Below are 14731 nucleotides of genomic sequence, written 5' to 3'. Positions count from 1 at the left end.
GGTACTCCCCTCACCTGACACAATACCTCATAATAATTTATAAGATTTCATGACAATCAGTCAATTGTTCTGGCACTGTTCATTATGAATTTGTCCCAGATGGTTATTAAACCTGGAATACTACAAAACAGTTCTATTGCAGTTGTGCAATGCTGTTCAGAAAAAAATGTACAGAAGATCGGCTTCAGGGACAGAACATGGACTTGCAACATGATAGTGTCTCTACACAATCAGCATTTTCCATTCAAGGCTTTCTTGTAAAGCGCTTCATCACTGTGTCCCCCCCCCTTTCCGCCATACTCACCAGATTTAGTTCCCTGTAATATCCCAGTGTGAAATCACAAGGAACTGAAAACTATATGTATGAGTTCCCAGAGCTTTAAAGTCACTTTGAAAGGGCATAGATTGCAAAAACTGAAAAAATTATTCGGAATGTGATGTAGGAACGATTAGTAATTCAAAAAGAAGTCTATCAGGAATGCTTCCAGAAGTTGCAGAAGCACTACAATCAGTGTCAAGAAGTACAGAAGGCCTAGCCAGCTTGGTGGCAATTTCCACACCACCAACAAATTCCAGTCATCAAACTAATAACCACAACATGAAAAGCAATTCAGATGGAGACAAAACCTTTGGAAACTGCTAGCAGTCTGAACCTGAAGAAGACTACTTCGAAAGAGATCATTTCTGAATAGCCAGTAAGGCACAGTTCCCAAATACAAGTTCAGTTCTTGTACTTTCTGATCACATTTTACAAAGATATTTGATAAAAATAAATTATTTGTCAGGTAAACCTGCATGCCTATTTTAAAATACAAATACTGTATTAACACGCTACTAACAGTTAATGATCTGTGCTTCGATGAAGTGCTACATATATGCTACCAAGGATGATAGCACACACACAAAAGGTGTTTATTTTCTTATCATCACACAGTACATAAAACACAGCCACTTCAAAAGAAACTTCAAAGACAAAAAAATAATAATAATAAAAAAATGAACTACCACAAAGAACTTACCATTGGGAAAGGCTAAAACACTGATGATAAGAAAAAAGAATACGACACAATTGATTCCACACCATATATTTGCTTCTATATTGACTTCATTTCTACATATACAGAAAATAAAGTGTTTTGTTTCAATGTCATAAAATTATTAAAATTCTTATTTTAAGTCTGACTAATTCAAAAACATAAACCAATTATTTAAAAAATACAATTTTACTGTGTGCTAAAAGCTTGGATACTAAGATTATCAAATATTAATGGTTATTTGGCATACTACTGAAACAAGCCCTATAAAAATTAGGCAAATGGGGCTAAGAAGTGATAAAGTGGCTGAGGTTTAACATTAATAAATGAAAGGAACTGTATATGGGTAGTAGTAATCCCAGAATAACACACCAATTTGGTAGTACCAAACTCAAGGTAGTGAAGAACAAAAAAGACCTCGGGGGGACTAATGAGGGATGTTTTTTTTTTTTTTTTTTTTTTATTATTATTTCCATGCGAGAGCTTTGTTTCTTTTAGTTAAAGTAAGTTAATTTCTTTTGAACATTAGGAAAAAAATAATAAAAGCAAAAAAAATGGTTGGACAATTGAAATCTTGAATTATCACTATTTGGTTAACTGGAATTCGGCTGTACTCAGATTTTATATGCTTAGTCAGTCCCACAAAGCATTTTTTCTATTTTTTTTTTTTTTTTTTATCTGATATTAGCATTAGTAGAGGCATATGATGCAAGAAAGCAAGCATATTTGTATACTACAACATAGGCAATTTACTGTCTTCAGATTTTTTTTCAGTGCTCTAATCCAATATCAAAAGAACCAAGTATCATTAAACCCTTAATTATGCTGGTGGGGGGGAACTGCACTCACATGTTCGTGGGGGGTCTCTCAGCCCCTGGGTTGTACACTATCCGAAAAACACAAAAAATATATATATATATTTTATAAGCTTCTACCTGGCATAAAGGTACAACACAGTAATGAACAAATAGTTATTGTTGTTTGTTTGGGTTTAACCACACAAGAGCAGCTAGACCATAATGCAACTAATCTCGGTGAGAAAGGACATACAGTTTACTGAAAGGTTTTTCCCCTTAATATTTATAGTGCATTATAATACTGAATGCATTTGAGATAGGTAAAAATTCTGGCTTCATACGATGTATCTGCTAACAGTTGGGCTAATGTAAAAGGTGTACTTATGACAGAAAACAGGCCAAAGGCAGCCTGTCTGTCTCTCTCTCTCTTGTGTAAGGGACAATCTGTAAGTAGATGTTGAACTGTGAGATGTATATTACAGTTTGGACATTCTAAAGAATTGGTGGCCTTAAGTAGACACAAATGAGTTAGGACGGTGTGTCATATCCATAGTCTAGAGAAAACAACTTCTTCTTTTCTGTTACCACCGATACTGGATTTCCATGCTTTCAGGTCTTTCTTTATATGGAATAACTTGTTAGTTTGGTTTTCCCAGATTTGTTGCCATTTTTTTTATGCATCGTTACTTAATGATAGACTGGTAATCTGAAAATTGTACACTGAAGGAAGGATCAATAGTGTCAATTACAGTTTTGGCACATAAATCTGCACACTTGTTTCCTAGGATACCACTATACCAGGGATCCAGCAGAAGGCTATTTCCATTTAATTTGGTTAGAATATCCCAGAGCTGTAGGAGTAATGGACTGTTGTGCTTTTCCTTCCACTGTATAGCCCGAATGCCACAAAACTGAATCCATAATAGCAAGCAGTATGGTTATAATCAACTATTTGATTGTGATGAGACTTAAATTACTGCGTGAAAAAAATTCTAAAATAAAGAAAAATGATAGCAGAAGAACAATCAAACATGACCCCCAAAAGAATGAAGAAAATCTCAACATTCTTAAGTGGAATAAAAAATATTTCTTTCAGTGCAATTTGACGCAAACAGACTAGTGACATTTTCTTACGATTCCACACTTCCTGAAATATGGCAAAGTTATAACTGTTTACACTTCAATTATTTCAATTCTTACAATTCTTTTTGTGTAAGAAGGATAAAGTGACTTGTATCAGCTTATTATTTCTTCTATTTTCTATTGTTATTATTGTTATTTGGTTTTTAGGAGCATTAGCAACTAAGGCCATATTGCTCCAGGAATATGCGGTGGTCATTCCCTGACCTTTCCGCATCCTCCGTATTTGGTGGTGATGGGATTGAACCCCGGTCTAATCAAGAAGCGTGTGTTACGCACTGCTGCTCCTTCCCACCTGGCTACGGAGGCACCCTATTTTCTATGAAGAGCAGTGTCCACTAATTACCACTCTCTAGCTTCTCCCACTAAATAATCATTTTATCCATAGCAGCAACTTGCACTTAATGCCATACTTCTCCAATTTGTACAGCAGTCTTTTATGTGCAACAATATCAAAAGCTTTCCTGAAATCCAAGTGTATGATATCAAAATTATTTTTTTACATCCAGTTCCTTTGTATCCATTCAAATTGATCAGGCTAGATTTCCCCTTAATAAACCCATGCTATGTCTGAACATAGCATGGGCTTGTCTAAACCAGTGGTGTCCAACCTTATCCTATACAGGGGCAATATTCAAAGTTAGATTTGTTTCAAGGGCCACAGTGAGTGATTCGAGAAAAATTAGTGTTACATTTTCCATATTTTGTTACATGTAAGAGGAAGTTTCAATTTTCATGTTACCATTTTATATTTTCAGGCTATATATAAAAAAAAGGAAATTCCCAACACTTTTAGGTGCAAAAAATCTGTCAGCTATTTATTTTTTATATTTTATAAAAAATTACAAAAATATGACTTACCTTTGTTTTTTAAAAAAATACCCTACTTTTGTTTTTAAATGCTCACTTTAGAAAATTTACAATCTGAAAAGGATCACTGATTTTAAATATTAAGGTGAATAAATAAATATAACAATATACCTAAAATTGAAAATATTTGAAATTTTTGTTCAAAACTTAACATTTAATCAGATGACTGAGGCTGGATATTTTTAGATAATTGTTCAAAATTTGGCTGAAAATTTGCAATTCTCAATATGGAATGAAGATGCTCATCTGTTATTCTGTTTCTTTTTATATATTTATTTGATTTCATGCGTGAAAATATTTGCTTGTTAATATACAGTTTTACAGCAGGTAGCCATTTTCATGGCAGCATGTGCCTTATAAAAATTATTTGTGAACCATATTTCAGCCTGCAGGTTGGACACCACTGGTCTAGATGATCCTGCATAGCTTCTATAACTTGTGATTCCATTATTTTCCCCAGAACAGAAGTTAAACTAACAGGTTTTAAATTACTCGTGTCACTCTTTGATCCCCCTTTGTGAACTAGGGACACATTTGCACATCTCCAGTCTGTGGGGGCTTCCCTGAATCCAAGGATGCTCTCATAATTATGGCTAAGGGTTTGCTTACTTCCTTTGCTGCATCCCATATGACTGGATAGATCTCATCCAACCCAGGTCCCTTTCTTACATTTAAGTTCAACTTCTCCTCCACATTGCTGTCAGTTATTACAAAACATTTAGCACCCTGTTAGAGTTTGATAAACTTCTCGCTTCCACTTCCCCACAGAATTCTTCATATCTGAATGTATATGCAAAATACCCATTATGTTTCTCAGCTACCAGAGCAGGATCATCAACAGTCGAACCATCCATATCAAGCGGACCAATCCAATTCATCCCATTTCTTCTACAGTTCACATAAGTAAAGAGGTTTTTAATGTTTTCTTTGCATCCTTTGCCAAAGATTTCTCGTAATCTCCCTTTACTTCCCTAACCTCCTTTGTGACTTGATTACAGACTAGCTTATATCTACCCCAGGCTTGTGTTATTTTATAATTAACATTAGCATAGGTACATGATGCAAGAAACCAAGCTTATATAGCATCAGCCGAAAAAAAAAAAAAAAAAAAAACAACCCTTCTCATTTCACCCATCCACTCGTGCCAAATGTTCGTCTAGTTCTGTCTTGAATCTATTTAAGCTATCAACTTCTACAACAGATAAAAATTTGTTCAAGCAATCAACCACTCGCTGGCTCAAGGTACACTTCGGTACATCTATCCTACCACTGTCTTTCCTCAATTTGAATTTATGCCCTCTCAGGCGATTATTCTGAGAAAGAGGAAGAATCCCATCAGCATTAGGCATGCTAAAACCATTCAAGGTTTTATACACCTCAATCAGATCGTCTCGCAGGTGCCTAGTCTCCAGACACTGTAATTTGCAAAACTTAAGCCTTTCTTCATAAGAGCAACCCTTTGTTCCATTCAATAATCTTGTTGCCCTTTTTTGCACTCGCTCCAGCAGCTCTAGATCCTTTATAAAATGAGGCCTCTAGACCTGTATACAGTACTCAAGGTGTGGCCTGACCATTGCCTTATACAAGGGGATAATCACCTCCCTATCCCTGCTAGAAAAAATTCCTATATATCATTACCAAGACGCCATTAGCTACTCTTGCAGACCATCTGCACTGCTCAGAAAACTTCATATCTGCCTGCACAATTACCCCCAGGTCCTTTTCATTCTCTACCACTGTCAGTGTAGTACCATATAGTTGATACGTTACTCTGGGGTTACTGCTTCCCATAATGCAGTACTTTACATTTGTCAATGTTAAACTTCAGTTGCCACCTCTCAGCCCATCTGCTCAACTTTTCTAGATTTTGTTGCGGCAGCGTACTGTCATTAGTGTCATTAACAACCCTGCTGACCTTCGTATAGTCTGCAAACTTGGACATTAAGCCTGATATACCATCATCAATATCATTAATAAATACAGAAAACAACAATGGACCCAACACTGAACCCTGGGGGCCTCTGCTAATAACATTAGTCCACGAAGAGCAGCGTCCGTTGATTAGCACTCTGTCTTCTCCCACTCAACCATCCTTTATCCATAGCAGCAATTTACCTCCGATGCCACACTGCTCCAATTTCTGCAGCAGTATCAAAAACCTTTCTAAGATTCAAATATATGATATCAAAATTATTCTTTGCATCCAGTTCCTTTGTGATGACATCATAGTATCCAATCAAATTGGTCAGGCAAGACTTTCCCTTAACAAACCCATGCTGTGTGAGAGCTATAACTGAAGTCTTGTCTAGATGATCCTGCAGTGCTTCTTTAACCAGTACCTCCATTAATTTCCCTGGAACAGAAGTTAAACTAACAGGTCTGTAATTACTTGTGTCACCCTTTGAACCTCCTTTGTGAATTGGGGTCACATTTGCACATCTCCAGTGCATGGATACCTCCCCTGAGTCCAAAGAAGCTCTAATAATTATGGCTAAGGGTTTACTTACTTGCCTTTGCTTCCTCTTTTAATATAACTGGATAGATTCCATTCACCCCAGGTGCCTTTCTTATGTTTATCTTCAACAATTTCTCCTCCACTTTGCACTCAGTTATTACAAATTACAAAATCATCGAGCTCACTGCCAGAGTTTAATTCACCTCTGGCATTCCCCCTCCCAGAATAACTCCTCACGTGTGAATGTAGCTCAGAAAACTTCATATCTGCCTGCACAATTACTCCCAGGTCCTTTTCATTCTTTACCATTATCAGTGTAGTGCTACTGACAGTGGTAGAGAATGAATACTTAAAAATTAAACATATCAATTTGCCTTGAGTTTTATGCGATAAATTCACAGTTCCTTTTCAATGATTCAAAATTTGTTCTGCTAGTTCTTTATTATAATGACTTATAAATTCAATAATATGGAGAAAGATTTCAGCTTTCGGATTCCCAATTATTTCAAAGGTTATTTTTTGCACAAAATACTTTAGAAATTAGTCTCCATTTTTCCTTCTCTGTTAAAATTGCTTTTTGTAGAGGATCAATAAGTCCAGAATTTTTTAGATTCTTTTCCACTGATTAATTTTGTTAACACTTTCTAAATAAATAAACATGAACACTTTCTAATATTTCCATTTTAGGGTTCTAACGAATTTTTGTGATTTGGAATACATTGATATAAGTGTGTTTCCAAGAGGAAATGCCTTTTTTTTGAATTGATTAGTGATGCCAGTATTTTTGTTAAAAATTGCCAGTATTTTTGTTAAAATACTGGATTTTGTTAGATTGTCAGTATTTTTTTAAAAAATTTAACTAGGGGAATGCTAAAATTTTTTTAATAAGTTAGTATATTACACGTTTTATTGCACATACAGTATCATAATATTTTAGAAAATAATTACAATTTATCTTATCTTATCTTCCTTCATGGATTAGGCGATCCACCTGTTCCAATCTCGAAGAGGTCTGTCCATCTTTTCTTTGGTCTTCCTCTGTCTCTTTTTCCTTTTGCTCTATATGTATAAGCTAATTTAGGGAATCTATTATCTTCCATTCTTTCTACATGTTCTTTCCATCTTTGTCTATATTCTATAATTTTTCCACTAATTGAGTAAATCTTTAATTCCTTTCTAATATTTACGTTTGGTATTTTATCTAATTTTGTACATCCTTTAACATATCTTAATTTCATTTCTGCAGCTTGTATTCTATTAATGTCTCTTTGTTTTGGTATCCATGTTTCAAAACCATAAAGAAGTGTTTGTATTGCTATTACTTTGTAAAATTTCAATTGTGTTTCTTTCCCTGTTTTCTTAGCCAGAGTTCTTTTTATTGTTCCACATATATTTTGAAATTTCACCAATTTCTGGTACATATCTTCTTCGATATCATATGTTATATCACATCCTAGATATTTAAAATGTTTTACTTGTTCTAATATTTTATTGTCTATAACTATTTTTGTTCTCACCATACAAATTACAATTTACACGTACAAATTTAAAAAAAATTAGTTAATGGTCACTTCCCACAAATTTAAACATATACACCAACCGTTTATAACTGATTTAGTAATAAAATAAAATGATACAAAAGACTGTAAAATAATATTTACAAAAATATGATTATTTAAAAAAAAACTAATTTACAACAAAAATAAAATAAAATAAAATAAGTAAATAAGTTAAAATGCATTAAAATATAAATTTAAAATCGATAAAAACACTATTAAAACTTTCAGAGGTGTAGTACCTCCTTCCTCAGCAATAATGAATATTTAAGCGACACATCCTTAAGTACCAGGTTCACAGCACACGTGGATGACCAGGCGCATACTCGGTATTCCTTTCACTTGTACCAGAACCGGAAGTGGTCTGGGGACGTGGAAAACTAAAACATTTATCTCTGGCAAAAACCACCGCCTCAAAAAGGGGGTGAAGCCTAACTCTCCTGTCTCTGTTCATGCTATTGTTGCCAGAGGATCCAATCCACAGACTTTCCAGCCACTTGTGGTCCCAGAATCTATGTGCCCGGTCAAGGATGACAGCGTTGTCGGGGGAGATCTGGTGTTGTTTTTCCCAATAGTCAATAAATAATCATATTTTTGTAAATATTATTTTACAGTCTTTTGTATCATTTTATTTTATTTTATTACTAAATCAATTATAAACGGTTGGTGTATATGTTTAAATTTGTGGTATGAATAATCCCAACCTTAGAGGCCTTATTGCAGATTTAATGGTCACTTTTTTTTCTTTTTTTCTTGTCTGAGAAAAACTGCTGCATTGTAGTTCATTGTTCATTCTGGAGCTATGTGACTGCCATGTATGATTAGCAAAATACAAATTTGATAATGCATTATTTTAAATAGGAATTTGCTCACAATCTGCATTTCTGTAGTAAACAAGAACCCTGTACTCAAAAATTTAACAAAGAGAACTGTGCCCTCCCAATTCGAATACTGTGTCTAAAACTCATTTTGGAAATGACAAAAAAAAAAATCGAATTCTAAAACATATATTTCAAATAACTAATAACTATATATAATTTTATAACCTATAAAAATAAAATATATGATTACAGTTCAACTAAAGGAAATTAAGAACATAAAAGAAAGGTTTGTTTATAATAATTTATTTACATTTACTTTTTTAACATGGAGACGCAAGAACTGAACAAAATTTGAATTAACACTTTAGTTTATTTTAACCTACAACCGCACTCACATGTCGGCACTTGTGCCATTCAAGCAAAATATTTGCCAACTGGCGAACACTGGAGGATTAGATAGCATTGAAGGACAAAACAAAAAGCTCACTTCACAAAATGGACCTTACTTTATAGAAATTTGTAATTGGTTTCTTTGTTATTTTCGAAATTTGTAAAACGCTATTCCTCCCTGATATTTTTTTCCATAAGTGATTAAAAATCCCGAATTTATAGTTTTTTTCACTCTCACAAAATCTTCTGGAATCAGATGTAGCACATACAAAGACAATGCAGTATTTTATTTTAATAAAATTTTTATTTTTATCATAAAAAAAGAGCACAAGTTGACCAGAGGCTGTTATCTGTGTCATGAATACGCCTTAATCTTCTGACTGGCTGTAGAAAGCAGTCGACTAGCGCGATTTCTCAGTATGCGGGATAGGTAGCTGCACATGTTTTACTGGCACCACTTACACTGAGGAACGGTAATCCCTTTAACTCTTAATTCATTCTTTCTAATTGTCTAAAGGCCAGAGGTGGGTACAATGCTTACAAAGTTATGTGTCGTAATCAGTTCATTATATGGAAATTTTCTTCGTTTTACGGAAACTATTTTAAATGTAATTACCAAAAGGAATTCAAAAATATTCGCTATAAAGAAGTTTGTTAAACAGAGGTCCAACTGTAATTCAATCAAAAATGAAGCAATATTAAAAATACATGACTGGTCAAGTGCACCCTTAAGATGCTGCACCTGGGGCTCAAGCCCCACTCGCCCTACCCTAGTTCTGGCTCTGCATGGCCTGACCATTGCCTTATACCAAGGGATAATCATCTCCTTTTCCCTATTAGCAAAATTCCTGTATATCACTGACAACACCCCATGACCTGCTCTGGCAGGCCTGTCTGCACTGCTCAGGAAACTTCATATCTGACTGCACAATTACTCCCAGGTCTTTTTCATTTTCTACCACCCTAAGTGTAGTACCACACATTTGTTACATTTCTCTGGGGTTAATTCTACACATATGCAGTACTTTGCATTTGCCAATGTTAAATTTCAGTTGCCACTTCTCAGCCTATCTGCCCAAATTTTCTAGATCCTGTTGCAGTAGCACACAGCCATTACTGTCATTAACAACCCTGCCAACCTTAGTATCATCTGCAAACTTGGATATTAAGCCTGATATACTGTCATCAATATTGTTGATAAATATACAAAACAGTGGGCCCAGTATAAATTTCATGTATTTATTTGGTTAAATCTTAAATCTTCAGTCATTATTTTTTTACCCCAGAATACCTTTCATTGAAAATATGTACCATCAGACATATTTTCAATCAAAGGCACAATGAAAAAAAAAATTACATAACAATATAAAAAATACAATTAAAAAATCCAAACACTCATCTTTATCTTATTGGTCTTCAATTATAAGAGTACACAAAAATTACGTGCAATTTAATATGATCAGCCACCAATGCATTCAAAACTAAAGATATTACTACCAAATAAATTCTTTCTATTAATTTATTATACTCTTTAATACACTCATCTGTTTCCTCTTTATCATAATATTGGTATATATAGCAATCTCTAGGTTCTGCTTTTATCCTTCCACCATTATCCTATCAGTAATATATACAACCTATTCCAATAGATTCTTTTACTTCCTTATTCAACACTATTTCTCTGCTCTTCTCCAACAGAATATAAAAAATTTTAAATGCTGACCTTTAAAATCCATTCTCCCCTACCATGGTCTACCACATTCAGAATACTCCTATCCATATCTTTCCCTAAGTTTCTATTCCCCTTTTTAGCTTCATCCTCACAATCTATTTGGAAATCTTAATTCTCTTTCCCTACAAACACTCTTTAAGAGGATTTTGACAACTAATTCTCAGAAAGCTTTGTCTCTCCTTCCCTGCCAGTGGTTCCATTACCAATATCATAATATATACTGTATATATAACGGTGTGTCAATTCTCTATCTCCAGCAAAGCCCAGACACGTTTGGTTTTTTAATATTTATTTATTTATTTTTCTCTTAAAGGTAAGTATTTTGAATTTTTAAAATGAGCATTTAAATTTTTGAAATTGTTATAACTATTACTCATTAGGGATCTATTTTAGAAGACTTCAGTTAAACGTACATTGTAGTGCATGTACTGTTGTAAATAAAATAAAACACTGCTTCATATCCAAATTTATGACATTTAATTTCATAATAGTAATCTCATAATTCTATTATGCATATAAATGCTTACAAGATTAAACATGGTAAATAACAAAAAAAAAAAAAAAAAAACCTGCCTGAAAATAAATAAAATGAAAATACACCCAGATATATACTTTTAGGTACCCATATGAATGCGCTGTGTGTGTGTTATTTTCTTTCCTTTGGAGGAAACCGAAAAATTCCTGGTAACAAATTCATATTGCCATTTTATAAATATTCCTGTGTTAAAATTTTGTGCCAATCAGTTCATCATATCACTGTTTTGCGTTCAGAATTGTTTATTGGAATACTAGCATCACAAACTTATCTGGAGGTACATGAAAGAGGGATTATTATTATCATTAGCCATATGGTGCATGGGAGCCTGAAGCTTATGCTGCACCAGCCAAAAAAAAAAAAAAAAAATTCCCGAGTTACCCTGAGAGAGAGAGAGAGAGAGAGACAGAGAGAGAGAGAAAGGGAGTGGGCGAGAAGTAGAAAGGAATCACCAAGGAAAAGAATGTTAATATCCAGCTCAGGACCCTGGGTTTGCCAGGCCTACACTCACCCAGATATGAGCCCGTGAAACGATTATAATATATGAACTTGGCCAATACTTACCTCGTAAATGCAATATACAAGAGAACAACAACTGATACAGTAAGAAGAGTTAGAGTATGTGGCTTATAGAAAAATTCCAGCGAAATATCATCTACTGGTCGCTCGTTAATGTTGTAAAAATGATCGGAAATATCGGAAGATACACTCAACGACCTTCGCCTGGGCGCCATTCTATAGGAGAGTGACAATGTTTTAGAGTTTGACATATGAGGTACTATTAATTTTTATATTTGGAGTTCTTTCTGTTATTAAACTTGTAGAAATAACTGTGCTATAGTAACACATTACATAGGCATTCACACAGCAACCACGCAACTCATACACAAACTGACCTCTAATGCCACGCGCAACACGTGCTATAGCAGCGATGCTGGCACAGCATATTGTTGGTAAACAGTGGTCACAAATAGGAAAAAAATTATTTATTTTTTCCCAATGGCTTTTTAATAGTGTCTGAAATCCATTATCGTTACAAAAAAAAGACATGTTTACTTCTTTAATTATATACTGTAAAGAACAAATTGAATTTGAAAACAAAATTCTGATTTTTAAGAACCTTGTTGATTAATTTGGCTGTTTTTAGTGTCTTCTGTTTATAAGGTGTAATTCATTGTTTAAAATAATTTACTTCGTCCCTTTTTTTTTTTATTTTGGAAGATGTGACTCTTAATAAATCGTGTTAAAAAATTGTTCATTTAAAACTTGTTTAGAAGGAATTTCATTTTCCTTTCCGTTAACAAATTATCAATGTAAACAAAATTGTGTGTTAAGCGACAAGAGAAACTAAAGCTACAAGGCTATTATATTCATTGGCTATGGTCACACAGCGATTCATCTTAGGCGCCGAATGAATTTAAAAACTGCAATCAACATAATTTATAAGTTATTTTAAAAACATGACAACTGCTATTATGTCAGTACAGTCTTTGCGTGCACAGTGGTTATCACAGAGTAGTAAGATATTTTACTACTCTGTGGTGGATATAATTACCGGCCTCCCCACACCTGGTGAAAAAGGCCAACATTAAAATCCCTTCATAGAGTAAAAAATAGTGGAGGTCCTAATGTCTCGAAAATTTATTATTATTATTGTTATTATTATTAGCTACATGGTGCAAGGAAGCCTAAGGCTTATGTTGCATCAGCCAATAAAAAAAAAAAAAAAAAAATTCCCGAGCCACCAAGAAAGAGAAGAATGACTATATCCAACTCAGGACCCTGGGTGTGCCAAGCCCATACTCACCAGATGTGAGCCCCTGGGGTATTAGACAGACAACTTCATTATTTAATTATTATTATTATCATTAGCTATATGGTGCAAGGAAGCCTGGGGCTTATGTTACACCAGCCAAAAAAAAAAAAAAAAAATTATGAATTACCCTGAGAGAGAGAACAAGAACAAGAGTCAGAAGTAGAAGGGAATCATCAAGAAAGAGAAGAATGATGATATCCAGCTCAGTACCCTGGGTGTGCCAAGCCAATACTCACCAGATGTGAGTCCCTGGGGTTAAATTTGAGTAGTCGAGACCCGCTAATTTCCATAGCGTGCGCGAGATAATCCGTAATAAATCAATATTTATTAATTATGAAAACTTTAGTTTTTCGAAACGTAATTGAAAATAAAAATTATAAATAAATGTTTTTTTTAATACTTCAATATGCGGCTTTGTTTAATCGCAAGATATACATCAATAATGAAAAATATTCAAGGACATTTGTTCCCACTAAAAAGTTCTGTTGATTAGATTTATACCGCTTTGTACGAAATTTCAATTTCGCTTTGTTTCGTACTTTTGCAACGAATTAGATTGTGATCTTTTCAAATTATATGTGATTCTAGATATAATGCATACCATGTAAATTATTTATAAATAAAACAAATAGTACAAATAAAACAAATACATTACATTTACTACACTTATTACATTAATGATTTCATATCATTTTGTACTTGAACTTCAATTTAATATTGTTTTGTATTTTTTTATTTGTGATCTTATAAATTATGTGATTTTATAAATGTGATTTTAGATATAATGCCTTCCATGTAAATGATTTATGAATAAGAATATACAGTATATATATTTTTAAACTTATATATTTAATGTTTTATTCCTGGGTGCGCGCTAGTCCCTAAGGGTGCGCGACCAAAAAAATTTGGAGACCACTGACGTAGTTCACCAACTACTGTACTGTACCATTGGGAGGTAGAATGTACCACACACAGAGTAGTATCTTACTGCTCTGTTTGTGGTACCGCGGTAAAATTGAACTGACATTCAGTCGCCAGCCTACAACACAGAAAAAACACATCTATATCCATAAAAGCCACTTCTTTTTTTTTTTTTTTTTTTTTTGTAAAAGAAAAATTATGTAATAATGTAAAAGAAAGTAAAATAAAGAATGAAATATAAATGTAAAAGAAATAAATTATCCTCCCGATAATAATATATAATTCTTATTTTTATAATTTAATTAATATCACAATTAATTCAAAGATATAAATAAATTAATCAATATTATAATGTCATTATAATTTATTCTTGTTTATGAAAACAAAGGAACATTTCTGATATTTGGCCATAGATGTCAACATTCCTAGTTAGTCTTCTGTGTCTGTAAACTGTCTATTCAAACAAAATTCTGATATTGAAATAAAATTGTATTGAATTGTATTGTATACCAATACACTTGGGCCTTAGGCAGAGGGATCGGTTCGAAAAATCAGAGACGGTCTCCTGGGGAAGACAGTGGAGCAAGTGACGCTGTCCCTGAGATTAGAGTTAATTTTATTCAATTTAACAATTCAACCTAAATATTAACCACGCTGCCTAAGT

General features: G+C 33.7%; 1 protein-coding gene across 1 annotated transcript in view; it reads right to left on the bottom strand.

The window, feature by feature from the left end:
• LOC150084421 (phosphatidylserine synthase-like) overlaps window positions 1-12099 on the bottom strand; it is a 235729-nt gene extending 223630 nt beyond the window's left edge. The window contains exons 1-2 of the mRNA XM_090375214.1: window positions 11895-12099; window positions 1020-1111 (exon numbers count right to left, since the gene is read on the bottom strand). Of these exons, the coding sequence (XP_090231340.1) occupies window positions 1020-1111; window positions 11895-12064 (262 nt within the window). The 5' untranslated portion in view covers window positions 12065-12099. The remainder of the gene's footprint in view (window positions 1-1019; window positions 1112-11894) is intronic.
• Between the last annotated feature and the right edge of the window lie 2632 nt (window positions 12100-14731).

This window comes from Mastigoproctus giganteus, chromosome 6 (genome assembly GCF_048544385.1).
Source record: "Mastigoproctus giganteus isolate SK-2022 chromosome 6, ASM4854438v1, whole genome shotgun sequence".
Lineage (NCBI taxonomy): Eukaryota > Metazoa > Arthropoda > Arachnida > Uropygi > Thelyphonidae > Mastigoproctus > Mastigoproctus giganteus.
This window is presented reverse-complemented; position numbering and strand designations above follow the sequence as displayed.